At 47.1% G+C, this 25,670-nt stretch overlaps 1 protein-coding gene and 1 long non-coding RNA gene across 4 annotated transcripts in view; one reads left to right on the forward strand and one right to left on the reverse strand.

Annotated features, from left to right (window-relative positions):
* Positions 1 to 4,939: 4,939 nt before the first annotated feature.
* The window catches only part of PTPN21 (protein tyrosine phosphatase non-receptor type 21), a 79,650-nt gene continuing 58,919 nt past the window's right edge, over positions 4,940 to 25,670 (reverse strand). For all 3 annotated transcript variants that reach the window (XM_082734896.1, XM_082734898.1, XM_082734897.1), the window contains exons 11-19: positions 24,606 to 24,666; positions 23,863 to 23,947; positions 18,325 to 19,733; positions 14,255 to 14,392; positions 13,096 to 13,317; positions 10,049 to 10,177; positions 9,630 to 9,864; positions 8,890 to 9,050; positions 4,940 to 8,672 (exon numbers count right to left, since the gene is read on the reverse strand). In XM_082734896.1, the coding sequence (XP_082591022.1) occupies positions 8,544 to 8,672; positions 8,890 to 9,050; positions 9,630 to 9,864; positions 10,049 to 10,177; positions 13,096 to 13,317; positions 14,255 to 14,392; positions 18,325 to 19,733; positions 23,863 to 23,947; positions 24,606 to 24,666 (2,569 nt within the window). In that variant the 3' untranslated portion in view covers positions 4,940 to 8,543. The remainder of the gene's footprint in view (positions 8,673 to 8,889; positions 9,051 to 9,629; positions 9,865 to 10,048; positions 10,178 to 13,095; positions 13,318 to 14,254; positions 14,393 to 18,324; positions 19,734 to 23,862; positions 23,948 to 24,605; positions 24,667 to 25,670) is intronic.
* On the forward strand, positions 8,680 to 10,667 carry LOC309866866. Its single transcript, XR_014312843.1, has 3 exons — positions 8,680 to 8,816; positions 8,905 to 9,045; positions 9,800 to 10,667. It is a non-coding gene; the product is annotated as an uncharacterized lncRNA (long non-coding RNA).

A 25,670-nucleotide genomic window follows, 5' to 3' on the forward strand; every position in this document is an offset into this window, starting at 1 on the left:
GAAAGCCTTTATTAGTGTTCTGGAAGTCAGACGCCCTAAAATCCAAATCGCGCTAGGGCTGCCCTCTTGCAGGCTCTGGGGGAGACCGTGGCCTCGGCTTCTCCCGCTTCTAGAGGCCGCCCGCGACCCTTCCCCGGCGGCCGCCTCCTTCATGGGGGTCAGCTGGGCAGCACCTTCAACTCTCTCCCCACCTCGGCTTCCATCAGCCGGTCTGCTCGGGAGCAGGAGCCTTCCTGCCTCCCTCGGGGCCCCTTGAGGTTCATTTGCGCCCCCCCCACCCCCCACCCCGGACCCAGCACACAGTCCCCCACCTCATTTGGCCGCAAAGCCCCCTCTGGCCGTGCGAGGGGACGGTCACACTTGGCTGTGGAAGGAATCCCAACTTGAGATCTCCGTGGGACACCTGGGGCTCTTTAAGCGACTTAGGCGGTGGTTCTCCCGCGGGAAGGCACGTCAGAATCGCCCGGAGAACCCGTGGAGGCCGATGTCCGGGCCCCCAGCCCGCCAGCTCCGGATGGCCCCGGAGAGTCTGAATTTCTACCAAGTTTCCAGGGCCGCTGCTGCTGGTCTAGAAGAAGCCTCGCCAAAAAATGAGGCGACCACTTGGCGACAAAAAGCTCCCTGCGGGGCTGGGGGTGGGAGGAGCTCCGACGGCCCGCTGGGAAGTGCGTCGGCGATGCTGGTCCTGGAAGGACACCGAATGGTTCCGCCGGTGTCCTCGTTAGTGAAGCGGCCTGTTTGTCCTGATGCACTCCAACGTCTACACAGCCCGTCACCGCGGAGATGCCTGACGTCCGGCAACGACTAGAAGAAACACCCGATGGTTCGGTACATTATTTAAAATAATCTGGGGTGGTGTGGGGGGCGCCTGGGTGGCTCAGTGGGTTAAAGCCTCTGCCTTGGGCTCAGGTCATGATCCCAGGGTCCTGGGATCGAGCCCCGCTCAACAGGGAGCCTGCCTCCCCCCCACCACCCCGCCCGCCCAACCTGCCTCTCTGCCTACTTGTGATCCCTCTCTCTGTCAAATAAATAAAAGATTAAAAAAAAATCTTTAAAATAATCTGGGGCACCTGGGTGATTTGGTTGGTTAAACACCTGCCTTCAGCTCAGGTCACGGTCTCGGGGGTCCTGGGATGGAGCCCCTCTTTGAGCTCCTTGCTCAGCGGGGAGCCTGCTTCTCCCTCCGCCTCCACGCCCCCTTCCCCCGCTCTTGCTCTCTCGCTGTCAAATGAATGAATAAAATATTTTAAAATAAATGAATTAGGGGCGCCTGAGTGGCTCAGTGGGTTAAAGCCTCTGCCTTCGGCTCGGGTCATGATCCCAGGGTCCTGGGATCGAGCCCCGCATCCAGCTCTCTGCTCTGTGGAGAGCCTGCTTCCTCCTCTCTCTCTGCCTGCCTCTCTGCCTACTTGTGATCTCTCTGTCAAATGAATAAATAAAATGTTTAAAAAAATAAAATAAAATAAATGAATTAAAATTAATACTAAAATAATCCAGCTAATCCAGCAGAGGGGATGCTGGGCAGCTGAGCTGGTTAACCAAAATTAAACTTTTGATTTCAGCTCAGCTCGTGATGAGATGGGGCTGTATGCTAGGTGTGGGGCTCTGCTTAACATTTTCTCTCTCCCTCTCCCTCCTCCCCTGTGTGCCTGCATTATGTGCACTCTAAAAAGTAATTAAATAGTATAAATAAAGAATAATCCAGAGGGAAATGGGACTAATTATATGCTTCCATGCAATAAGATCTAGAGTGAAAAAAACACAAGCAAAATAGCTTTAATTGTACTAATACATTCACACATGAATTACAGCTTCAATATTTATTTTCATGGCAAAAACTAATACATTCATTTCACATATATTACAGTCATTCAAACTTTTTTGCCCATTAAAAATACACAATTTTACAAACCAATGATGGTTTAAAAGAATTAAGTTCTTCTGCTTATACATTTTTACATTAATCTCCAGATAGCACTTAAAATTGCTTTTTTTTATTGCTTTTTAAACTATAAAATAATACTAGACAATTCTTTATACTAGCATGTTGAAAAGTTATTGTGTATTGTTATAGTGTATTGTTTGAATTATAGGGCCGTTTTCTAAGAAAATGTATTTCATATAAATTTTCTCCAAATTTTGGGTTTATTAGATCTGTTAAATCATATTAACTTCTGTTGGAATTTTTACTTAAATCGGCTTGCTATCTAGATTTTTTTTTTTTAAGATTTTATTTACTTGACACAGAGTGAGAGAGGGATCCCAATTAGGCAGAGAGGCAGGTGGGGGTGGGGGTGAGAAGCAGGCTCCCTGCTGAGCCGAGAGCCTGATGTGGGGCTGGATCCCAGGACCCTGAGATCATGACCTGAGCCCAAGGCAGAGGCTTAACCCACTGAGCCACCAGGCACCCCTAGATGTTTATTTTTAAATGATGCTCTGCTAAATTCACTATGGGTAGGGTTTAGATTGCTTCAGTTTTTAACCAAATTATATAATTCAGAAATATACAACAAATTTCTGATTCGTTACATTGTAATTCTTCATCTGAGCCAAACTGCATCTTTATATCTCAGAATATTTCCTCCAGTTAAGCACAATAGAATGAAACATTGAGGTGTTTTCATAGGAAAATATTTAACATTTCCATGATAAAAATCTGTTTTATATCATAATGTAAAAAATTACATGAAAATACAGTAAAATATATATATATATATTCCAATGGCCCAGTGCCAATCAATCTGTTGAGTAAGTATCCGAGCTTTTAAAGAGGCTTGATATACTAACGAATATTTTTATTTTCCCCCTCATTTTGCATTGCTTAGAAATTGCATATACTTATAATTGTGTAATAGCTCAATTCTATGAGAAATTAAGCTACTTACTCAAATATAGAATTGAGAAACTCTAATATGAAGGCGTCCAAGCTGATAGTAACAGAAAAGTTTCAAAAGCACTAAAAATCATCCTTGCACAGTTAACTACTGCTTCAATTTCTCTGTCCTGCCATAAAAACCAGACTATGCAAATAAAACCCATTAGAACTCTTCTGGTCTAAAAGTTGTTGCAAATTCTAGTATCTTTTCTCTTCTGTTTGTGTTTGTTTTCTTTCATCTCTTAACTTCAGAGGGTTAACCTGAGTTTTGTACTATTTTTAACACTGTCGTAAAAAAATCTGTTCTGGAAACAAATTTGTCACTCACCTCTGGAGAGTATTTACTTCTTCAAGCCACTTGGGCTTAACCAGTATTTGCACTAGACTTATTCCAGTAAACCACAAAACCATTAGACCCTTATGAGATAATTAACTCTAAGATCAAACTACATTTTGAAAAATACCACGACAGAATAAAGAAAAAGATCTTGTCTCGGTGGCCCATTAACTGCAAGTGATTTCTAATAAACTTCTAGGACAGTCTCCTAGCACTGATCATATATGACTTATGACATTTGCATTCTTCTAAAAAAATGAGTGACTGAGCTTCTATCCCTCATTCATTTGTTCAGATTTTCTCAGCTGATGAACGAGCAGGTTGAAACAGAAAGCCAGTTGTCATTAACTCTGTACTAGTCCGGTCAACCTACCCCCCAAATCGAGGTCAGATTCGTGTTCTGGTTAACACAGATAACCCCACCTTCTGAATTTCTTTGGCACAGACCTGCTCCTAAGAGTGAATACTGTATATTTTCTCCCACAAGTTTTTGAGTGTGACTTTAAAACACACATGCACACTTAAAATGTCCATAGTGTGGACATTTGACAACTTAAGAGTACTGATATTTTCACACAGGTAAAACACCAAGCAACTCAGTTAAAATTGTAGCTTTATTACAGTGGCATTGTTTACTGCTATAGCGAGTTTGGGGACACGGAATTATAGATTCAAAGCCAGAGAATTTGGGAGATTTTTTTTTTTTAAGATTTTATTTATTTGACAGAGGGACAAAGAGCACAAGTAGGCAGAGAGACAGGCAGAGAGGGAGGCAGGCTCCCTGCAGAGCAGAGAGTACTATGTGATATGGGCTCCATTCCAGGACTCTGGGATCATGACCTGAGCTGAAGGCAGAGGATTTAACCCACTGAACCACCCAGGCACCCCAGGTTTTGGAGATTTTAACTGTCTTTTTATATGATGCGCCACAAAATGGCTTAATGGAAACTAAAGAATAATGATCAAGACTTATACAGCTAGTTATTTTCAAAAATTAACATCCATATTGTTAGTTCCATGGTTAGAAATTCAAAGACAATTATTCCTTTCTTGTCATCCATCTGTATTTATTGATACTATTGAAGCGTAATTTACAGTAAGTAGTCACTATCCCTTAACCCATCAACATATTGGGAGAAGTTTAGGTTTACTCTAGATTTTTGAGAACTATTTTAATTTCTTAAGTATGTGGGGCAATGTAAACATTTCTGGAGACAGGCTGTGTGGCCAGACCCTACGTAATGTACATGTGACCTACATACCCTTTGCGTGGGAACATTTGCTTGGAACTGATGCCTCCTCAGCCTGGTGCTGCAGACCTTGAACTTCCTTCATGGCCCATCCTCTGCTTCCCATTTGTTGCCAGGGACAGGAAAGGGAGGGTATTTAGGGGGAAACAGGAAGGGCAGGCAAGTGCAGTGCCAATTCACCCTCCCTCACCCCCGGCCTGCTTTCACAGGTGGCATCCCCGCTCATTCATCCCACGTCCCGGTCCATTCCTGTCCTTCATGAGCCATTCAAGCTTCTGTAAGCATGGTGGATGTTCCCTTCTGTGGAGTTCTCTAAGCAAACGCTGTTCTACCTGACCAGCCCCTTGCTCAGGTTTTGACGATTTGGTTCTACACCACACAAGCTTTCAGAGGACAAACCAGGCGAGTTAACACCCACTTGGGCTACTGTTTACAAGGGGAAATATTACTGTTTTTCTCAATAATTCCACACACATCTGAATTTTTAGAGCATAATTTTTATTTGGGAACTGCCTGTAATATATGGAAAACTATGCCACTTTAACCGCCTGAGGACTCCTTCAACTGCTGCCTAAAATCCTTTATCCACTCATCCCCAACGCATACAAACTTCAAACAACTGGGCTTTCTGAATTTTCCTCATTTCTCTATAATTGTAGATACTGGAACGGAGCCCTTACCTAGATGAATTTGAAAAACTCATGTTTCGAGAAATGTTTTTCCAGGCAAATTCCTAATGTACCTATTCCTCTATTTTTGAAATATCTCTCACCTCAATAATGAGTCCCCTCCAATTTAGGGTTCTTTTTAAAATAAACTTTTAACTGGAAAAAAGACAGTTCTAGCTTGTTCCACATGAAATCTTGCTGGGAAACAAGTTCCCTAAATTTATATCCCAAAGAGCTCCTTTAAAATGTCCAATTTCAGGGGCACCTGACTGGCTCAGTGGGAGGAGTATGTGACTCCAGATCTCGGGGTCGTGAGTTTGAGCCCCATGTTGGGGGCAGAGATTGCTTAAAATGAATAACTAAATTAAAACTTAAAAAGTCAGATCTTAAAAACAATTTACAATAAACAGTAATTCTTGCTTCCATTTGTTCATGCAAATTTCCAACCCGCTCCTACGGTGCCACTGACCTCCAACTGCACATTTTAAAACGTGAGGTTTTATATTATATATATGTAACATATACATATATATTTTCTTAATGTTGTGAATATTAACATATCAACCCATCCGGAAGGGGCTGTTTTCTTCTGACGACGAAAGCTTCACAGAAAAGTTGGCCTGCCTGCTGTCCTCACTCAGTCCTCCACCCTGACACATACTCCTCCTCTGCATTTTTGCCTAGACCTTCCTCTTTCTGGAAGCTTCCAAGGAAGCATAAGTCCGTCCACCTTCTGTTTTAATTCTGCCAAAGGGTCTTAAAGGCTAAATACTAGGGTTTTCAGAATACTTCACAGCAGGTGTTCCATAGGAAAGTAAGTAATAATGATTGCACTTGACATTCCTAAGGAGTACTTTCTGTGCTCAAAACTCTCAGCTAGAATATGTCCTCAAAAGACCCCACTCATCAGGAAGACTGATACAGAGATGCCAAAATCAATCCATTGGAAAACACTGGCTTGTAACTTACTTTTTGTGAAAATGTACATTTTGGTAATTTTGCTATGAAATTTAGAATCTCAAGTAACTAAGAGATACTGGGACAGCAAAGCACTACGTAAGTTTGGCAGAAAGCAACATCCTCGGTTCAGATGTGGCAAACCTATGAAGCCTAAACGTTGTACAGTTTGTTCTTGAAGATCACATTATTTCAAAGTCCAGTAATGTCGATTTTTATTCAGAAATACTTCCATATTCACTAACTGAAAAAGTTTAAATATTCACAAGGGTCAAACATGCAACATTTTAAGAGTGACATTTAAATACTGTAAGTAAGCCCTCAGAAGTAATCTACTTGTAATTATTACAACTGGAACACAAATATACCATATATTACTCTTTAGATTTTTGTTTTACAGTATGTTCTTGTCAATGGGACACTTCAAAATGTTTAAACTTGACAGAATAGTATTTCTTAAAAAAAACGTACCATGGAAGAAAAAAAAAAACAACACTGAAAATACTCCCATCCTTTACACGATGTGGAGATGGGAAATATGATCATAAAAACCTCTCATCTCATTCCTCCGGAAGCTCTTTCTCAATATTTACACTTGGGTCCACTGTTATTTAAACCTGACTCTTAAAACAATTTCAGGTTAAAATTAACATTTTATCCCAAAGTGAGCAGTGTGCCCACTTCCAGTATTCGTTTTCACTACTGTCTCCTGAATTACCAACTTAAGCGCTGGTTTCTGGGTAACCCAGAGACAGGCCAATCCACACTGTATGCAGCAAATCCTGTCTCACAGTGGACAACACACAGTCAGTGGTCACGTTCAACTGTGAGTGAAACTGCTTTCAGAGTGAACGTGGAGATCAGAACCGTCCCTAGGACACTGTCATTAGGGGAACAGCCCCAGATGTGGCATTTTGGAAGCTCTGCATTTTAGAGAAGCAACCTCAAAAGGAAAAATGAGATGGTTCCTCAGTGAAACATACCCATTAAGTCCTTATACTCAAGTCCCTCTGTGACAAGGCCATCCTAGCCCCGACCAAAGGCCACCTTCTCCTTCTCTAGCTCAGCCATCAGGATGCGATCGATGGAGGGAGGAGGAACCGAGAAGCTAACACTGACCTCAGCGGTGAAGTTAGGGGCTCGGGGAACTAAAACCCCAGCATCTCTTGACTAGAACAGCAATCTATGGGAGCCACAAGTAGTCTGGGCTGTAGTTTTGGGAACTGAGGTGAAACTATTACTAACTCTTCCCTTCTTTCAGTCAGCAGATAAAACCTCTTCCAGGCTTCTTTTAATGATAAAATAAACCTGACTTTCTTTATCAAAAAAGAACAGAAGTTCAGGTGTAAGAATTCCAAGGAAACAGTGAGTCACAGAGAGTGACCTGAACTTCCCAGCAGGTACCTACCCACCGCCCAGCCCCCACTCTCCACCCCAGCCTCTCAGGGGGAGCAGAGTTAATACTGCACTTCTGTCAAAGGCATCTCACGCCTGCCGTCCCGCAATTATACCGCACTTACCCTGCCCTGACCACCCACGTATGCTTAGCCCTTCTCACATCCAAACACTTCTGGATACCCACTGTTAGTGTCTCATCTATCAAGAAACACATATATTAAAATTCAGATTTGTCTTTAACAACAAAGTGCTTAAAACCAACCTAGGCAACTGTCTTTCACTTCAGTTTCAACCAGTCAGATCAAACTGGTTTAGGTTTACAAATAATACTAAAAAAAATAGTGACTCTGAGTATTGTCTTACATTTCCAATAATGTGCCTTCATTCCCGACTTTCTCTTACAGTAATGGGTTCATTTCAGTACCTTAATGAGTTGAACTCTTGTTTGCAAAATAGAGAAGGTACAAATATATAGAATATTCTAGAATAAAAAATTTTCTGAATATAAAAATGCTTTCTATGTTTCAAAATAACACTTTTAGATTCTTCTTGTAATTTTAGGTTTGGTAACTAAACTGTTAAAGTTTTTAAAAAAATAACAAGAGATAGAATGGTTTTAAATACAAACTTACATGGGAACTATTCACACCTGTGGACCATCCTGTGGAAAGTTTCTCACCAAAAAGCCCCAAATACTTTAATTATAAAATAAAATTCCAAGACATCCAAGCTAGAAATTGATGCACCTTCCTGACTGCCAGAGTTGCCCTGCACAGCTTCAGTACAACAGAGAACTATCTGGAAAACCACCTCCACAAAGTATGCAAGCGCTGCCAATCGGACAGACGCGAGCGGGCAAGGCCCCAGGGACCACGTCCTCCTCCGTCAGCCCTTCCCCAGCCCTGGGCTCTGCAGGTCTCCCTCCGGGTACCGTTGTCCAGGCGCCGTCAAGGTGCCACTCATGGCCCAGCCTGGCAGCCGCGGGGAGGTCTGGGTCAGGCGCTCCCATCAGCTGTCAGCGTGTCGCCCCATCAGTCCCCGTCCTGAGCTGTGGGAGCTCAGATGAGCCTGGAGCTCTTGAGGAACTGAATGAGGACACGGTACACGAACGTGTACTGGCACAGCGTCTGCACCATCATCATCCTCTGCTGCCTCAGCATGTCCAGCCCCCTCGGGATGTCCAGCACCTGGAAGGAGAGACAACCGTGAGCGGATGCAGGCCCCCGCAGAGACAGGAGCAGTCCTAGCAGAAGTCTGGTCAAGACCCACACACTGTCCCAGCCCAGCGCCTTCTAGAAGAAGCCTCCGGGGAATGTGCCCCAAGAGCACTGGTAGGCCACTAAGCCCCTTTCTTCCCCAGCCTTGTGCCCAGCCTGCTTCTCCCCCGACCAAGGACATACAAACCTCATTGTGTTCCAGGCAGGCGATCATGATCTCGGACAGAATGACGACGCCAGTCCTTCCCACCCCAGCACTGCAGTGGACCAGCAACGGAGGGTTGGGGCTCTTTGGTTCACTGGTACTATTTGTATGACGTCGAACAGACTGGATCTCCTCAAGGTATGCTATGAAATATCAGTGGAACAGAGAAATAGGCAAGGATTAAAGCCCATCAAACTGACAGTTTTCAGATTATCATCACTGATTGGAAGGACTCTGGATAAAGAACACCGGGTGCCAGTTAACCAGCCCCAACAGCTAATTGACAGTGTGACCATGGGCGAGTCACTGCCTCTGCCCCACTACAAAATGTGATGGAGGAGACAGTCTCTGAAAGTCCTTCTACTCACCACCAAATCATACTCTAAAAACTTTTCTCTGATAAGCTTCCTCTAAACACTTGAAGCCTTTACTTTAAAGCTAGTCCAGGGCGCCCAGGGGACTCAGCATGTTGAGCATCTGCCCCTGGCTAGGGTTGTGATCCCAGGGTCCCGGATGGAGCCCAGCCAGGAGCCTGCTTCTGCCTCTGCCACTAGCCCCCAGCTCGTGCTCTCCCTCTCAAATAAACAAATGAAATCTTTAAAAAAATAATAAAATAAAGCAAGTCCAAAGCTTCTATTAGCCATCTAAAGGAAATACTTGAGGAGTGATGTCTTGCTCCATGCACACGACCAGAGCGGAGGCTATGCCAGGTAGACACTTACATAAAAATCCCTTGATGTCCTCAGGACAGCCGTGCTCAGGCCAGTCCGTGTACTGGAGATGCCAGACCGTCCTCTCCTGTCCCGTGAGCAGGTGCTTCATCTTCAGGCCCGTGGTAGCGTAGCAGCCAGAGTCAGTGCGGAAGCGAGTGGTGATCTTAAATCTCCCGTAGGTGACGGTGTTATGCCGGGAACCCAGCCGAGGCCAGTACCTGAAGCTCTTCTCCCTCCCGCCCTCCTGTGAAGGACACGGGCGGTCAGAAGCCAAGAGCAGCCCAGCCGCAGGCACCCCCTCATACAGACTGCGCACCCGAGAAGCAGGACGGCAACCTGGCCTGCCTCCTGCGGTAAAGCTCGGGGCCCCATCATCGAAGAAACTGTTCTCAGGCAGAGAAAATCAACAACGGGACGGGAGCACTCACCTCTTCCACAGTCACCATTGCTATGATGGCGACTCCCTGTTCCCACACCATCTGCCAAAAATCCTGACAGGTATTCTGCAGCGGCCCCTGTGTGGCAATATAATCCCACTCAATTCCACTGACAGAGACCTGAAATTAGAAAACGGGTTTTAAAAAATTAATGTGTGGGGCGCCTGCACGGCTCAGTCGGTTAAGCGGCCAACTCTTGGTTTCCGCTCAGGTCGTGATCTCAGGGTCGTGGGATCGAGCCCCATGTTGGGGGCCACAGCCAGTGGGGAGTCGGCCTGGGATTCTCGCTCTCTCCCTCTGCCCCTCCTCTCCCGCTCTCTCTAAATAAATCTTTAAATATTAATTAATGTGTATGCATATATGAATGTATGCGTATTTGTTTATGGTAGTACTAAAAGATGAGCTGAATTACTCAGAATAAAGGTGTAGCTCTTACTCTTTTTCTCTGTTAATACAATTCCTATTACTACCTGTTTATAAACTTACACACTGTGAATGCACATGATATGTATGTGACTTGGGACAATATGCTTAACCTCTTTGCCTCTCTGCTCTCATCTGCAAAATAAAAATGCCATGTGCCTGCATAGGACCACTGGCAGAATTAAATTAGTCAATGTATCTGATCTGGTGCCTGTGCATAATAGGTTCTCAATACATAGCTCTTACTGCTGCTGATATAAAAATATCCACATCACAGTATCCTAAAGTACAAATAGTTTCCCCTCATGAAGTACTAAACATTGGGAAAACTAGTAACAATGAAGTCAAAACTGAGGTTAAAAAAAAATGAGGTTAAATACCAGATTTCTAGGACAGAAAAAAAATATTCCTGCTTAAAGTGGTCTCGCCTCTGAACTTCTGAGTCTAGATACGCCCCCCCCAATGATACTAAGTTACCAACGGAGCCCGCACCTACTTGAGAACCGGCTGCCAGCCCTGTCTGGGTCTGTAGCCAGGAGAGCTGGTTAAAGGCCACGCCCACTGACATTCGAGACCACAGCGCCGCTTCCCAAGGGCCCTGCGCGGCTCGGCCCACAGCCACACTCACGGCTGCCCCCTGGAGTCCCGGCTAGACCCCCTCACTGAGGGCGGGCTCCAGCCAGCAAGGGGTTGGGGTCTGTGGCCCAAGGGGCAGGAGTCAGTGCTTTATTCCGAGGAAAGCACGAGGAGGCCCTGCGCTGGTTAAGTGGCAGACCCTGGAGTTCGGAGGCTCAGCTGCCTACCCCCGCCTTCAGCTGGCTCCTGAAGATTCTGCAATACCTACATAGGAGGAGGACTTTCTTAAGTACTCACCCATCCCGTCATGAGAGGCTGGATGAGTTACTGCACAGAAATGCTCAGCTTTTAAATTAATTATACCTACATCAACAAGCCCACGTGCTTATTCCCTGATACCACCAAGGGCAAAGGCTTTAGCAGGCCGACCGCCTGGTCCCTGAAAGCCTCAAGCGTGAACCTGCACTCATCAAATATCACTTGCACACAAAATAAAATGTGGGAAAGAAGAAAAATTCCTGACGTGGATACTTCCTCATTGACTCCCAGTAAGAAAACGTCTCCTTCCCCAAATAAAAGCAGTGATCTCCAGCCAGCACAAACAAAAGGGACAAAACCCTGCTTCCCTCGTGGCCCAGGTGGGAATCATCATCACTTCCCACCCCTTTTATTTTTTAAGATTTTATTTATTTATTTCACAGAGAGAGAGATCACAAGTAGGCAGAGAGACAGGCAGAGAGAGAGGGAAGCAGGCTCCCCGCTGAGCAGAGAGCCTGATGTGGGGCTCAATCCCAGGACCCTGGGATCATGACCTGAGCCGAAGGCAGAGGCTTTAACCTGCTGAGCCACCGAGGCACCCCCATCATCACTTTCCCCATCTTAATGGGTGGAACATTACCCCAGTTAAATGGCATAACACTGACTCTAGGGAAAAAGTGCACTGCTTCTCCAAAGGACAAATAATCTTGAAAAGTGATCACAGGGAAAAAGCAAAAATAACAGATGTCACTGTTTTTGTTTTTTGTTTTAAATATTATTTATTTGTTTGTTTGTTTGTTTGTTTTGTTTTGTTTTTTAAAGATTTTATTTATTTGACAGAAATCACAAGTAGGCAGAGAGGCAGGCAGAGAGAGGAAGAAGCAGACTCCCCGCAGAGCAGAGAGCCCGATGTGGGGCTCGATCCCAGGGTCCTGGGATCATGACCTGAGCTGAAGGCAGAGGCTTTAACCCACTGAGCCACCCAGGTGCCCCTGTTTTTTTATTTTTTTGACAGACAGAGATCACAAGTAGGCAGAGAGACAGGAAGAGAGGGGGTGGGAAGAAGCAGGCTCCTCGCTGAGCAGAGAGCCCGATGCGGGGCTCGATCCCAGGACCCTGGGATCATGACCTGTGCTGAAGGCAGAGGCTTTAACTCACTGAGCCACCCAGGTGCCTCCAGATGTCACTGTTTTAAGGAAGAGCTTTGGTGACCACCATTAAAAAACCCAGACAAGGCACCTGAGTGGCTCAGCAGGTTCAGCTTCCCACTCTTGGTCTGAGCTCAGGTCAGGATCTCAGGGTTGTGAGACCGGGCTCTGTGCTAAACTGGGAGTCTGATGGACCCTCTTCCTCTCCCTCAGCCCCTCCCCGGCTCTCTCTCTAAAATAAACAATCCCAGACACCTTTGTCACAGAGAGTCAGTGCAGGTATGTGATAACAGAAAACTAGCAATTCTGCCACTCTGGAGAGAATTTATGAGCCAGATGAGATCTTCAGATTTAGAAGAACAAAGGCCTAAGGTCAGGCCGAAGAGGCCTCTCTGAGTCCCGGCCACTGTGTCAGGGGCAGAGGAGCTTAGCACTTGGGAGAGAACACAGCTTTGGCTCTGTTGGTAAACACTTCCTATCCAGCCAGGTTGTACAACATATTTCCCAGTTTATAACGTGATTTGTCACAATGGCTCCAACTAGGCTGTTCTTAGAATACAGATGTGAACACAGTTATTCCTGTAAGTGAAATGGCAACTTCACAGCCCTCACCGTCCCGCCCGCTCCTCTCACCTTAATATGGGACGCGTTGATGTAGCCAGTGTTGTTTTCTTTAGTTGGGACAAGCTCCACTCTGGCATCGTCGTAGGGAAGGACATCTTGGAATCGATTTCTTTCTGCGTTTTCAGGGAGTCGTGCTGTTGAGCACTCCCCGTCAACTAGCCGTTTTTTAAGAATTTTTTCATACTCTGTGAACACCATTCCCTGTTCTAACCGCTGTTCCAGAATTTTACACTGTAAAATGGAACACATGGTATAATATGAGTATCGTCACCTGTCCAAGCTGCATTCCGAAGGCACATCTGAAATCTTGTTTTCACTTCAAGTTTAGAAATTATCTAGTATTGAAAACTCTAGATGAAACCAAAGCTAAATTTTTAACAAGCCATAATGGGAAGAGTTCAAGTAACAAAACCACGTTGTTGGTAAGATGCAGAAGGCAGAGTTCTGTTTAAAGGTGAAAACTGACTGACAATAATTTGAATTCATTTTCTCTAAGTCTGTGGTCGGTTTTGTGACTCCTAAGGAAGAGAAAGTTCTCCTGGAGAAGAGTAAATCCTAGAGCAGGAGAATCAATTCCAACTTCTATGAACAAATGCTTCAATTTTCTCATCTGTGCTATAGAAAAACTGAAAAATGTGGGAAATTGTAAGCAAATTAATTTTTACTTAGCATTAATTCTTGCCTGTCTGATTTTGATATAGTAAAACCTCATAGCAAATATATGTTGGTCACAAAGAAAGTCATGAAATATTCAGTAACTGTTGACTCCTAAGATAAATTTTCGAGACAATGAAAGCAGGCAATGTGTTCTCCCTTCCCGGGTCTATAGCTCAGGGGTTAGAGCACTGGTCTTGTACTCATATGGCCCTGCAGAATTCCTCTCACTTAAAGCCATCAGAAATCAAGACTGCTATGGATGACCAGAAGAAGGTAAAGAACAGTAAGAACAGTCAGGAACAAACAAAAAATCAGCATTTACTTCAAAATGATCTATTAACATATTAGACTTGCCCCAATTTTGACATCCAGATTATAAAATACTTAACACTCTCTTATGATAATTAGATGTATTAGAAAATTCATTAAAAGGTGAAGAAGGCATTTTTGTAGCATCCAATGGACTGTCGCAGAGAAAGCACACTGCTCGGTCCATACATCTGGTACATACCCTCTCGTCATTGGTGGCTCTGGCAGGCACTTCCTTTCCTTCATCAGGCAGAGGCAGTCGAGATAGGGAAAGTCCATTTAGGGCAGCCAATTTGAGAGGACCAATTTTTTTTGCATCTACCCGGCTCTTTCTCATTCCCTATAAAAATATTTACATGTATATATGACATATACACAAATACAGCTCCCTTGAAAAGAAACTTCTGTGGACTGAAGACTGGAAACAAGGGGAAGGAGTGGAGTGTTCTTCTTCACCAACCACCACAGGAGAGATTACACTCCACACACACATTTGTTTAACAAACACTGGGAGGAAGACATTCCTTTCAAGGCCAAAGCCCTGATAAGTCTTGCAGATAGAGAAGATTTTGAATGCAATTCGGTTCAAGTCTCTGTTGTAATATTAGAGAGGTGAGGCTTCAGGCAGACAGCATTCCTTCACAGAACTCCCAAATTTCAAAACATGACACGCACACAAAAATCAGTGGCAGTCCACAAAAAGGGTTTTAAAAGCAACTGCATGATTACAATAGGCTGTTTTTGTTTTTGCTTTTTTTTTTTTTTTTTTTAAGATATAAACTAGTTCTTTAAATCATTCTGAAAAAATTAAATGTTTTCTGGGGTCACTTTCCCAACATTCTGTTGCGGACTGGGGTGACCTGGATTGGATAACTACATCTCAAAACTGCCACATTTTTAACAGGGAAAAGACAACAGGACTGATATCTCCAAAGTGACACCAGAAGACAATACAGGACAGTCTCCTAACATGACTATTGAAGTAATGATCTTTCTCTCTACAGCAGACAAGCCCAAGGTGGCAAAGTCTCCTCGGCCATTCTACACCTCCTTGGAAGCCTTACTCACTATGACAGCAGCCCCCTTGTTTGATAGCAATGGTTTTCTCAGTTCCGTCTCCCAAATGAAACCAGCTTTACTCCAGCCCTACCTGCCTGGGAGGGAGAGGCTGAAAGGTTGCTGCCTAGGCTACGATGTCATTCATGATTGTTACCTGTGCAGAAAACTCCAGTTTGCTGCTGTTTAACAACTGACTGGGGCAGGATGGGACTGGGGGGGAGGGGTCTGCCAAGCAAAGTTGTCCAGTTGCCATGGTGCGAATACTCCCACCACGGCCAATTTTAAGCTGCTAGTGTGACATCAAGGGGCTCACAAGACTCCTGAAAACTGGCCCACCAGGACAGGGTGGCTCCAGCTCTCCTCTGCCTGAGAATGAGGTCAGCAGGCTGCCACGTGCCCCATGGAACTGATTGGCTGGAAGGTCCAGGTCTAAAGCCAGTATGTGAAGAAAGACACATATTATCAAAACCAGGACCTACTTCGGGGCACCACCCCACAGTGATTTCTGTGAGAACCCCCAGCCGGGGCTCAAGCATGCACAGGCGGGAAATCTGTACCTCAGCCCACTCTTTTTCAGATAACAATCAAGCTCCTGGAGGTGGAGAAGGGTGGAGAACTCGAAAATGTTTCTGCTTGTCTGCAATTTAGTTCACTGTTTTAAATACTAAACTCTCATAACCTGAATTCATGTTAGTATGTGAACTCAGTGTCAGTGGTGACACTGAAGGTCACAGCAACCCCATGTTACTATGAGGAGACCCAGGGGCTTAGCAGGGGGTTGACTCTTCAGTTCTCCGGCAGCCAGGATGATGCAACCTCAGGGTAATAAGATAACTTCGCCTGAGCATTTTCCATGTGCCAGGACCTCACTTATCCCGCAACAACTCTCTGGGGTCAGCTTCTTTTACAGATGAGAAAGCAGAGTCAGAGAGATGGGACAGCTTGCCCAAGGTCACACAGCTGCCTTGTTATAAATAGTAATCGGTGTCAAAACAATAAAAACCTCTCCTTAAAGTCAGCTATGCCCCATCATAGAATTTACAAAGCATTTTTCATGCCTAACCTTCTGGGGGACTTCCCACAGCAGGCAGAGCAGGGCTGACTGTCCCCATGCCGCAGATGGAGATAAGGTTCTGGTGCTGCCAGGTCCAGCCCACAGGAGGGTCTAGCCTGAGACCCAGGTTCTTCCAATCTTAGGTCCTAGACCTTTCCCCAAAGCCACAGCTCCTCTTCAAGCAAGGAGAATCCATTATGCCAAAGAAAGGGAGCAAAACTGTACTAATACTATGGGTTTTCAAAGTCAGCGAGGGAGAAAAACTTATATTTTTAGAGAACCAAACTCATCAAAAGCCTCAGATTTAGGGGATCTCGCTATATCCCATTCAAAAGGTACAGGGACAAGACGCTTAAATAGTGGACTATATAAAAAACAAGTATCATTTGGGGAAGACTCGGGTCATATAAAAATGGTGGATAGTTCTGGGGCACTTGGGTGGCTCAGTCAGTTAAGCATCTGACTCTTGATTTCAGCTTAGGTCATGATCTCAAGGTGGGGAGATGTCTCTCCCTCTCCCTCTGACCCTCCCCCTGCACACACTCTCTCTCTCCCAAAAACAAAAAATAAAAAAAGATGGACAGTTCTTGATGTAATTAGGAAAAGAGTATTAACTATGAAAAGAACCACCTGGACAGGGACTCAGATAGAATTACCTTTTCAGAAACATATCCGTACCCTGTTCCCACCCTGAATCATTGATCATGAGTCCACACCTTCCACTCCAGAGGACACTGGTCTTTACTGTTCAGGTAGGTCAGAATATAAGCCCAAGAAAAATTAAGCTTAAAATGCAAACCCCAGATTCACTAAAAGCAAACACACTTAAATCGACAGCACTATTGTAAGTGGTTTCAGTGTACATCTACTAATCAATTTCATACACACTGTAAAACTGCATGAATTTTATTCCAGTTTATGAAGATAATACTATAGTTGTGATGGGTCCTCAAGTCTGAGTATGCAGACTCTCAGAGATGAGGAGTTCTAGCTCCTAGGGTGCTGAGAGTAAGGTGGAGACAGAATGCAGAGACTGATTAATCACTTTAGCTCAATCAGAGGGCAGGGCTCCAGGCAAGGAGACTTGGGTAAAGGAGGAGCTAGAAACCTGAGCAATGCCGAAAGAGGACAGTGGCCATACTGAAATGGTAAAGGCACAAACGTGTGGCCAGTGCTTGGGGACTTTAAAAGTTTCAGTGAAAAGACAGAAAACAGCTAGACAAGCAAAAACTACTTAATAAAATAATATATACAATATACCTCAATGCAATACAGTGTAGAAGATAAGAGAGTAGTTTGCAGGGATAAACATGGGTTTAAATTTCCAGTTCAGTCAACCACTAGCTGTGTGACCTTGGAAAAGTTACTTAACATCTCAGAGTCTGCTTTCTCTTCTGAAGGAACAATAGGCCTGTTGTATGCTGGATACACCTCGGAACTCTGTAAATCCTCAAGGAATGGCCGGCCGCTAGAGATGATATTATGTTCTTTTATGTTTTGCTTCAAATAAATAAGAGTGCAACTCATGGTTATTTACTATAATGAGCATCAAAGAGTTGCATTTTCTACAAGGAACTCTGGGCTTTGGGCTCTCAATTCACTTAATCTTTCTTTTAAAGAGACCCGGAGCTCTGGAGTGTTTGTCTTGACAAAGTGCCACCTTCCCAACTCCAGAATTGCCCCGCGGCCCTCAGAGATCATGGCCGGCCACTGGAGCTGGAGCCACACACTCCGACATCAGCAACACCTCCGTCGGGGGAGGCTTCACTCTGACACCACACGGCAAACGGAACAACGCCCGGCACCGGCATCACCACTCACCACACCGGCGGTTCTAACGCGGGGCTAACAAAACCACCTGACCTCAAACCCGCCAAACCTCACCTCCTTTTCCTTAAGGCAGCTTGCTAAACCCCTCCTTCCTTCCTCCCACTCCAGCCCGCCGGGCCCTCCCCAGTCCACTTCTTCACTCCAGCAAACAAGCTACAATTCTAATCGATCCCCCTTATTTCCGTGGATAATTAAAGTGTTCCAAATACAATAGAGAGAATGGCGGGGTGGGGGGGGGGGGGGGTGAAAAGCTGGAAGAAACAAGAGTCAGAGGGAAGACGCTGGGAGGCCCCCCGCGGCCCGATGGCGCACAGCGGCGCACGGCTTACCCCTAGCGGCGGAAGGCCTTCCACGACGTTCTTCTTCCCCGAGAGGAGGTCGGATACCGGCCGCTGCTTCAGGGAGTCTCTCCTGGCTCGGTAGCGCCCCGACGTGGTGAGGTCGGACTCGGACATGGAGGGCGTGAGCAGCCCCTCTCTGCGGGGCCCGCCGGCCTCCCCAAGCTGGGGCACAGGCTCGCGGCCATGCACGGGGCCCGGGCCTGGCGCGGAAGGGGTGAGAGCACAGGGGCCGCGGGAGGGGCCCGGCGGGGGCTCCGGGGAGTGGTGGCCCCGGGGCACACGGGCGTGGGGAAAGGGCACCGCCAGCGAGGCCATCTCCTCGTCCAGGTCCTCCTCGTCCTCGCTGCTGTGGATCAGCATGGTGGCGTCAGAGAGAGACTTCTTGTGGCCATAGCCCAGGCCTCCCCGCTCGTCCGCTGGACGCCGCTCAGCCCTGTCGGGGCAGCCGCCGTGCTGGGAGCCAGCCGAGACGGGCCTGGGTGGCGGGTCCGCGGCCGACGCCGACAGGGTGCGCTCCTTGAGCCTCAGGCCTTCGAGGCTGTGCGCCAGTCCGGCCACCTCGATGCTGTTCCTCTTGTGCAGGTGCGCGCGCCGGGCGGCCGTGAGCGGCTCGCTGACCTCCTGCAGGGAGTGCGCCACGGGCAGGCTGGCCTCCTGGAACGTCTGCACCGAGTGGTGCACGCGCCGGGTGATGAGGTCGGGGTTGCTGCTGCTGATGTACAGGTGGCGGGACAGGTCCGGGGTGCTGTTGGCAGGCCGCGGGGGCGGGTAGGGCGGGGGTGGGCGATACACCTGCGTCCGCATGATGTTGGGGGCCGGGTAGTCCTGCGCCTGCAGCTGCACGTTGGTCAGCTCGGGCACACTGACGGCACCCACTACGGGCCGCCGCTCAGCGGGGTGCGGGTATGGAGACGGGCTGTGGAAGCTGTAGTTCAGGCTGAACGGGTAGTGGGCCGACTGCGGGGAGGCGAAGTGGGCATGCTCCCGAATCTCCGGCTGGCTGTAGACCAGCGCGTCGGGCCTACTGTAGGCGTACGAGCTGCCGATGTTGAGGTTTCGCAGCGAGTGGCTCTGTCTCTCGGCGTGCACCATTCCTCTGTTGAGCTGCTTCATCACCGTCTCGTAATCTGGGGTTGGGCGGTAGGACGGGGGGATCAGGGCGCTGTGCCGGTGTGACGGCACGTAGTCGGGTCTCATGACGTCACTGCCGGTGATGCTCGGGTTAGAGGACATGGGGGAGGGCTGCAGGTAGGGCTGCGGGTTGTTCAGGGAGTTCGTGCTGTGCGCACTGTATACACTGCCGTTTCGGATCCGACCATTGAGGTCAATCTGGGCTCGATCCAGACTTGTCAGAGAATGACAATAGTATCCATTCTGATTGGTGGCAAAGAGGTTATCTGGGAATCAAGCACATTTAAAATGTATTTTAAAATGAGATTTTAAGATGTATAAATCGCACCAATGACTCTAGGCAAATACTGAGACAGGCCCTGAATGTTGATCACACTTTCAGTGTAGCTTACAAAAATCCATGCAGAAATGACCTGGCCTTACCCAGACTCCCTGAATGACTGGGCATATCATTTCCCAGAGTCCTGGCTTCCGCATCTATAGCATGGTGATAGTTTGCCTACCCTAAAGCTGGTATTCGGGATTTGGGCCCCAATAAAGATTAACCAAATCAAAATCCAATATTAAGAGTACAGATGATTATAAAATATTGTCTTTTTTTGAAAATCAAAAACATGTGTTTTGGTAGAATTGAAACACTTTCTGGAAATCTGGGTGGCTGGAGGCAGAGATACTGTTCAAGGCATTGGACCACGAACTGCTCTCTCCCCTGGTACAGATGTGGGACTTGCTGGTGCTGAGCTAGTTCAAGCACCAACCACCTGCAAAAACCTCCTTAACTAGGATTCTGGGTTTTCCGTACCGGTTCTTCTAGGGTGAAGACAAAAACAATAGCTCCACAGGCTCTACTTCCCTAGGTCCAACGATATCATCAGTTGCCGTAAACCTTACCAAGGCCAGAAACCATTCACACCTGCCCCCCTCCACTCTGGCCCCCACACTCCAGTGGGATGGGGATCCCCAGGCAGCAGAACTGGGAGCACCGTCTAATGTACAGTGGCTGCCTGTGTGCCTGGTGGGGCTGGAAGGAGGCGCATTTCTTCTGTCGGATCTGTAGTTCACCAGAAACACCATCACTACTGAGGGTGATTCCTGACACCTCAAAGAGCAGCAGTCAGGTCCTTCAGAGATCAGCTGCCTTTCAAAAGTATTCTTTCTGGGATTCAAGAGCCATGTAATGGTTTACGTGACTAGTGATGATCAAAGTGAATATATCACGGCTGAGCGTGTGGATGTTATGCAGGCGGCACGCAAGCCAGGAATAAACGGGGCTCAGTGCATTACTGCATTGTTCCTGCAGACCCTGAAGCTTCCTGGTCCTGGTACTGCTCCCACACCTGGAAGGCTCGGCTATCTCGGAGTCCCTGGAGTTCCCCCTTCTCACTGCCACCACAGCTCAGGTCCTGACCCCGGCCTATTGGCACAGGCATAGTACCCGCCCCTCCTGGCTCCTCCCTACACCCAGTAAACCATCCCTTTGTGAGCCCATGTGTGAGAAAGACTGTTGATGGGAGGAAAAGATGACTGGAATCCAGTGAGATGTATACCACCACCACAGTTCAAGGACAAGTTACACTATGAAACTCAGTGTGACAAGAGCCCACAGGGGAGGAGGGAAGGATTACTTCCAGCTTGGGCTAGGTCGATGGGGTCAAGAACAAGCCCACGGAGGACACAGCATTCAGGCAGTCTGTGGGGGTGGGGAAGGCATGACCAGCTTCGGCAGTAGCCAGTGTGCACAGGATTACCCATCTGCACCCCCGGGTGTCAGTCAGGCATAGTCACTGACTAGCAGCGGTCAAGGGAAAGACAGCAGAGGGTTGCCAACCAGTTTCCATGCTCCCTCCTCACTCCCACCCTGACCAACATTCCAGATGGAAGAGGCTCCTCTAGCCAGAACGCCCAAGGCAGGCAGATGTGGAGCAGAGCCCTCCTGCCAGTCCAGGGTGGCCAGGGATCTGAGCAGAAGTCACCTTTGCCACGTGAGCTGCTGAGCGTCCCCACAGCCCAATCCAGCCCACCTGGATGGGACGGAAGCACGCTGGCGGGAGTGCGCCGTGGCGTCTATAAGGACAAAGGGCATTCTGGGTGACAGGGCAGCACTGGCCGGGACAGGAGACGCTTCTGGTGGGACTTCTGGAGGGCTTCCTCGGTTTGGCTGGAGTGTCGGGGAGCTGGAGACGGGTAAGAGAGCAGTGGGAAGGAAGACTGGAAGAGGAGCATTGGGAAGCACTGTGGAGAGTGTGCAACACCAGGCAAGGGAATAGTCATCGGGGAGAGGGGAAGAGCCTGGCACCCACGTATCAGGTAAACCGGGGAGGGCGGGGTGCAAGATGTGGAGCCACCGCTAGTCGGTAAGGCTGGACTGAACCAGGAGCAGCGGGACAGACGGAAGGCATATTATATGGAGTTAGAGGCAAGAGCACGTGTGACTGACTGTGTGCTGAGGGGGGAAAAAGCAAAGAAAAGCAAAATTGCATGCACTTTGGAATCCAAGTGACCAGGGGAGTGACGTCACTGCAAAGATGAAATAAGGACGAAGGGGAAAGGGACGGGCTTGTGGAGCACAGCATGAGCGCAAATCTAACATTTTCATTTTCAGCAAGCTCTAATAGCTAACACCATAAGCCAGGACCCCCGCCGAGGGCTTTCGGTACAGTGGCTCCCTAACCTGTCACCTGTGGGACAGATGGCGATGTGAGGCTGCAGCCCAGGAGTGACGACACATGGGAAACACAGATGTGACAGCCACCCCTGCCGAAACCCGAAATGTGGACGGGACTGCTGTGGGAGCCTGCGAAGGGAGGGAAGAAGGACACCAGGCAGACTTCCCCAGACAGGGACCGCCACTGACAGCACAGGGGGAGGAGAACCAGGGCGCTGACAAGAGATTTTTCAAAAGTGAAGAGGATGTGGGGGGTGCCAGGGATTGAGAGGGCAGCTGGGGCAGCAAAGCACAGTCAGAGGGAGTGAGCAGGTCACCACCCACACGGGCACTACTCTCAGAAGCAGCAGCTGGAAAAGGGAAGGGAAAATGAACGCAAGCCATAGTTGGAAGAGAGAGCCAAGGAAAAAGTCTTAGGATACGTGCAGACTAACACGGCAGAGAGAATAGCCTTTACCCAGCGGCGCGTGGGGCTTGGGGCGCAGAAGGAGGCAATCACGGGGCACAGCGAGCCTGCTGTGATGAAGCAAGAAAACACCCCCACCCCACGGTGCACCCTCAGGGGACCCACACCCTGAAGCATGGCTCCCCTACTGCCCACCTGCCGACCCCATTGCATGGAAATTCTCATCTGTGCACGGAAGGCCCAGAGCATGATGTCACAAACCACCTCTGGTCCTTCACACATGGCTTCTCCCAGTTCCTTACGTGAAGTCCAACTGTACCACGCCCCTCCCTAATGCCCCTTCCTCAATCTGTGCCGTCGCGTTCACTGTCTCCCAAAACCAGGGGCAGCAATCCCCATCAACTGCCCGCCTCCCTCTCCTCTTTCTAGAAAGCCCTTCTCAACATGAGGGTCTTTTGTCACATAACTGCTGGCTCTCTCTCCTCAAAACAATCATGTTCTCTTTGCATTTAAGTTATTTGTGTGCTAGTCTTATCCCCCACCTATTAGCTGCTAAGCTTCTTAAGATGTGCAACTACTTCTCAACATTAAATCTCCTTGGCCTCTGCAGCAAGGATTTGCCCGTAGAGGAGAGAGTAAATGTTTGTGGAACGAATGCTTGAGGTTCAGCTGGGGAGGCATGGTCTTAAATACAGCTCCCTACACTAACCGAGCGAAAAATAAAAACGGAATGTTTAAACCCTTACAATGGGAAGTTCTCGTGCAGGAAAAAAACCAAAACGAGGGACGCCTGGGTGGCTCAGTTGGTTAAGCGGCTGCTTTCGGCTCAGGTCATGATCCCAGCATCCTGGGATCGAGTCCCACATCAGGCTCCTTGCTCGGCAGGGAGCCTGCTTCTCCCTCTGTCTCTAGCCTGCCACTCTGTCTGCCTGTGCTTGCGCTCTGTATCTCTCTCTCTAACAAATAAATAAAATCTTTAAAAAAAAAAAAAAACCAAAACGAGCCTGGGATATCTTGCACTGGAAAGCAAGGAAACATTCAAAGGCTAATGGGGGAGTGCCAGCAGGACAAAGGAGTTGGCTGAAAAGGAGGGCCAAACTTGGGATCATCTGAGCATCAGAATTTGATACTGAATATTGCTACACATTTTCGAGGAATGGAATCTAACGGCTGCTGCTTCTGTGGATCCAGGATGGCTATAATCATGAAAGCGATTTGGTTGTAATCAGCCAAAAACTATCCTGGCTCCAAGATTTCCTAGTCTTCATAGGTTTATTCAAATTGTAATAATTTTGTACGGCATTTCAGAAATAGTGTACTTTACCTTGGGAGGAAGTGTATGGTTCTGTATAATGTCCATTATAATGCCGCTGGGGTGGGGGAGGCATCACATAGGGCTGGGGCTTAGGCTAAGGAATGGAAAGTTGGAAACAGGGTTAAAACACATTGCTGCCTACATAATATATGTAAAGTAAGTCTCTGCTGGTTTCTTTCTGTCCATTAAAAAACTCCTCGGGAAGTTAAATACATTATATAGAAAATAAACATGAAGACCCTACAGCTCTTACGATATCTGTCACTTTCAGTGTCTCCCAGAATGACAATGCCAAGGCCTACGCACTAGTATCAGACAACAGAGATCACAAGAAAACAAGCTGTACCCAAAAAGTTAAGAGCGAGAAGGAATAGACAAAGTTTCCTGAATTCTTATGTAAACATAAGAATATGAAAAGCTTTTATGTAGTGTATTTAATTTAGCCAGGCAAAATTAGCTAGCATTTTACATATCTACTACCTTCTGATTGCTCTTCACTAATAGTCAAAAAATTTAAGCATTAGGTTGGACCTAATATTTAAATATGAATAATAAAATAAATTATTACATAAATATTAGGGTCAGCCTATAGAAAATTGGTTAATTTCTAACCATTTCTTTGGATAAAGACAATCAAATACCAGGCACACTTTTGTGGTCCAAACTAAAAATTAGTACTATCAAAAGTATCTCTTATTAAGGAAGATAACACTAAAAGAAAAAAAGCAATTACATTTTTCCTTCTTTCTTACCAGGGACACCCTTGAAGACGACCTCCTCCTAATTGGGTTCACTGTGACAGTCTGAGTTTGCCTATAAAAATAAGACATGTCATTGAGACATACATACATGTAGTTTTCCTAATTCTGCCAAAATAAATTAATAAGAAGGTAAAATAATAAATCTGTTAAACCAAGTAGACGGCAAACTAATCCAGTCATGAATTAGAGAAAAGGAGACTCTGTCCTCACTTGGGGCCTCCACCCTTAGTGGCTGCCCAGACCCCTTCCGCCCACTCTCCAGGGTCTGACCCTGCAAACTCTGCCTGGACAAGCAGAGGATGGGCAGGTTTACCTTTTCCTGGTCTATCCAGGTAAAACCTCAGAATGAGCATATGCAGAGAGGAAAAGGGGCAAACATCCCAGGGAAGTAAGACTCAGTGCAAATGTGTCTCTCCTGGGGGCTTGGTCAGCACTGACCACCTCTATTAACAGTCCTGAGGGGTGACCATCCACTGCCAGAAGCCTGAAGCAATGGGAAATGCCTTTAGTTAAAATCCTCATGGGCGCCTGGGTGGCTCAGTGGGTTAAGCCGCTGCCTTCGGCTCAGGTCATGATCTCAGGGTCCTGGGATCGAGACCCGCATCGGGCTCTCTGCTCAGCAGGGAGCCTGCTTCCTCCTCTCTCTCTCTCTCTCTCTCTCTGCCTGCCTCTCTGCCTACTTGTGATCTCTCTCTGTCAAATAAATAAATAAAAAAATCTTAAAAAAAAAAAATCCTCATTACTACACACTACAAACATAATCAAGAAATAAATTTATAGGGGACGCCTGGGTGGCTCAGTTGGTTAAGCAGCTGCCTTCGGCTCAGGTCATGATCCCAGCGTCCTGGGATCGAGTCCCACATCGGGCTCCTTGCTCGGCAGGGAGCCTGCTTCTCCCTCTGACTCTGCCTTCCACTCTGTCTGCCTGTGCTCACTTTCGCTCGCACTCTCTCTCTGACAAATAAATAAAATCTTAAAAAAAAAAAAAAGAAAGAAATTTATAGGGGCGCCTGGATGGCTCAATGGGTTAAGCCTCTGCCTTCGGCCCCCGTCATG

Source organism: Mustela nivalis (assembly GCF_964662115.1).
Source record: "Mustela nivalis genome assembly, chromosome: 6".
Taxonomy (NCBI): Eukaryota; Metazoa; Chordata; class Mammalia; order Carnivora; family Mustelidae; genus Mustela; species Mustela nivalis.